At 38.9% G+C, this 2,108-nt stretch overlaps 1 protein-coding gene across 5 annotated transcripts in view; it reads right to left on the bottom strand.

The window, feature by feature from the left end:
• The window catches only part of LOC109229404 (light-mediated development protein DET1), an 11,037-nt gene continuing 9,919 nt past the window's right edge, over positions 991-2,108 (bottom strand). For all 5 annotated transcript variants that reach the window (XM_019394831.1, XM_019394864.1, XM_019394855.1 and 2 more), the window contains 2 exons: positions 1,638-1,737; positions 991-1,515 (listed from right to left, as the gene is read on the bottom strand). In XM_019394831.1, coding sequence (XP_019250376.1) covers positions 1,376-1,515; positions 1,638-1,737 — 240 coding nt within the window. In that variant the 3' untranslated portion in view covers positions 991-1,375. The remainder of the gene's footprint in view (positions 1,516-1,637; positions 1,738-2,108) is intronic.

The raw sequence follows: 2,108 nt of genomic DNA, 5'->3' as shown, positions 1-2,108 counted from the left end.
TTTGATTTGAAGGTTCCTAGAAGGTTTTGGCTTTATTTGCCAAAAGTTGGCAATTTGAAGGTTTGGGGAATTCATAGGTTTGATCGAAGTTGATTTTAATGTTATTGGGTCTCGATTGGTGTTTCAGAACTTTGGATAACGTAATTTAGTTGATTGAAACTTATATGAAAAGTTTAGATGGAATCCGAACATTTAGGCATGAGTCGGACGTGTTTGGCGAAGTTGGCACATTTCAAGGTTAAGAGGTGGATGTTGATAGTCAATTCTTGATTTTGATGTTAGTGTGGTGTTTTGAGCATTTGGATTGGCATAGATTAGATAGATAGACGTGGTGGCATGATTCAACGATGTCCCAGGGGACTCGAGTGGGCTTCAGATTGGTTTCGAACAATTTGGAGGTGATTTGGCAGATCTAGTACCGATGTGTCACATCTGCGGAGCTCTTTGCGCAGGTGCAAGGACGCAAAAGCGAAGGAATGGCTACATCTGCGGAGATGCTTTTGGAGCTTAAGGCTCGCAGAAGCGAAAGTCTAGCGCATTTACATGATCACAGAAGCGCATATTTCTGCGTAGAACCATGGGGTGTTGCGCAAAAACGCAGTTTGGCAATGAAGGGGAAACACACAAAAGCGAGCTTGTTGTCACAGAAGCAACCATTTGACCGTAGATCCGGAATGCCTAACATAAGGGTTATAATTCCAGGGGCAGCTTATTTCTCACTAATTTGTGTTTTGAGCTCGGTAAGAGGCGATTTATATTCTTAGAAGAATACCAAGTGGCTAAGGTTCTTCCATTGTCAATGCATGTGAACGTCTTCCGTTTATTGGCTTGGTAGTATACTGACAAAAACAACAGACGGTTGTAAGAATAGCCCCACCACAAAATTTGCACGAATTTGCTTACTGAACCTCCTGACCTTAATTCACACTCCTATCAGTGCATCATCATATTGTTTCCAATGGTTGAAACAATCTTAGAAATACAACTAAATAATGGAAGCATTCGCTTGGCTTGAATATTAATAAAGGGACACCCCAAAAGAGTCTACAGCAATCACATAACTAAAAAGGGTCTCCTCAGTTTTCTGCCACACAAATAAATATCTGAACGTACATCAGCTAGAAAAGAAAAGCTGAATACAACAATGAATTACAGAAGAAAAAATCCTAATGACCGTACTAACCCTCTTGGCATTCTATCAAGGGGTCTGGCTCTGGTGTTTGTAGTGCAGAAAAGGTGAGTAGAAGAAAAATAGCATTTCTATGCATCAGTTTTAATCAATTTGCAATTTCTAGCTTGATTTCGAACTAGAAGTTACTATTAAGAGAGAAACTTATAAACAAATAGGTAACATATAAAATAGCTCCTCTCTACATTACCGACGAAAATGGATATTTACAACTGATGCCTGTAGAAACAAGGTTTGCTGAACAGAAATTGCAAGGGGTAATATTGGGTGGAAGAGGAAGGAACAGATCTTCTTAGTCCGCCCATCCGTGCTGCCGGCTTCGGGTCCTAATAAGAAGCATAGTGTTGTTGGCATAAATGTGCATTAAGAATATGCATACGAAACAAGCAACATTCACAACCAGAAGACGATGAAGCTTGTCGAGATTTCTTAATGAAAGAACCAGTACCTGGCTTAATTTTGAATTTCAGGATATTAGGTTGTCTCCTTGAAATGAATTTGATTGGATGGTCAGTAGACTGTCTATGGCGGTCAATCGCTGAAATAAGCTGCAAAAGAAGGTCTCGTCAGGAATTTAAAAGGTTCATGAGAAAATTGCCAACATTTTGTTTAGAATCAACACTTATAGATTGCAATTCAACAAAACATGCACATTCGGGTGTAGGTAAGAAGAAAATAAGGACTCCATAGACCACGACGAACAACTGCAAAGAAAGAAGCCAACATGTTCCAAATTTTATTGAAGCATCAGAATGATATTAAATGAATGTTGCTTATGAAAGTCCAGCTGTAAACTAATTGCAAATGATTTAACTTATCGACAAAAAAGACCAATTACATATGATTCTCAACATTGTCTATATGGTTGCAATAATAAAACTGCAGTCAAGATCTGAAATTTTCAAAGACAACACCCCCC

The sequence above is a fragment of the Nicotiana attenuata genome, chromosome 1 (assembly GCF_001879085.1).
Source record: "Nicotiana attenuata strain UT chromosome 1, NIATTr2, whole genome shotgun sequence".
NCBI lineage: Eukaryota > Viridiplantae > Streptophyta > Magnoliopsida > Solanales > Solanaceae > Nicotiana > Nicotiana attenuata.
This window is presented reverse-complemented; position numbering and strand designations above follow the sequence as displayed.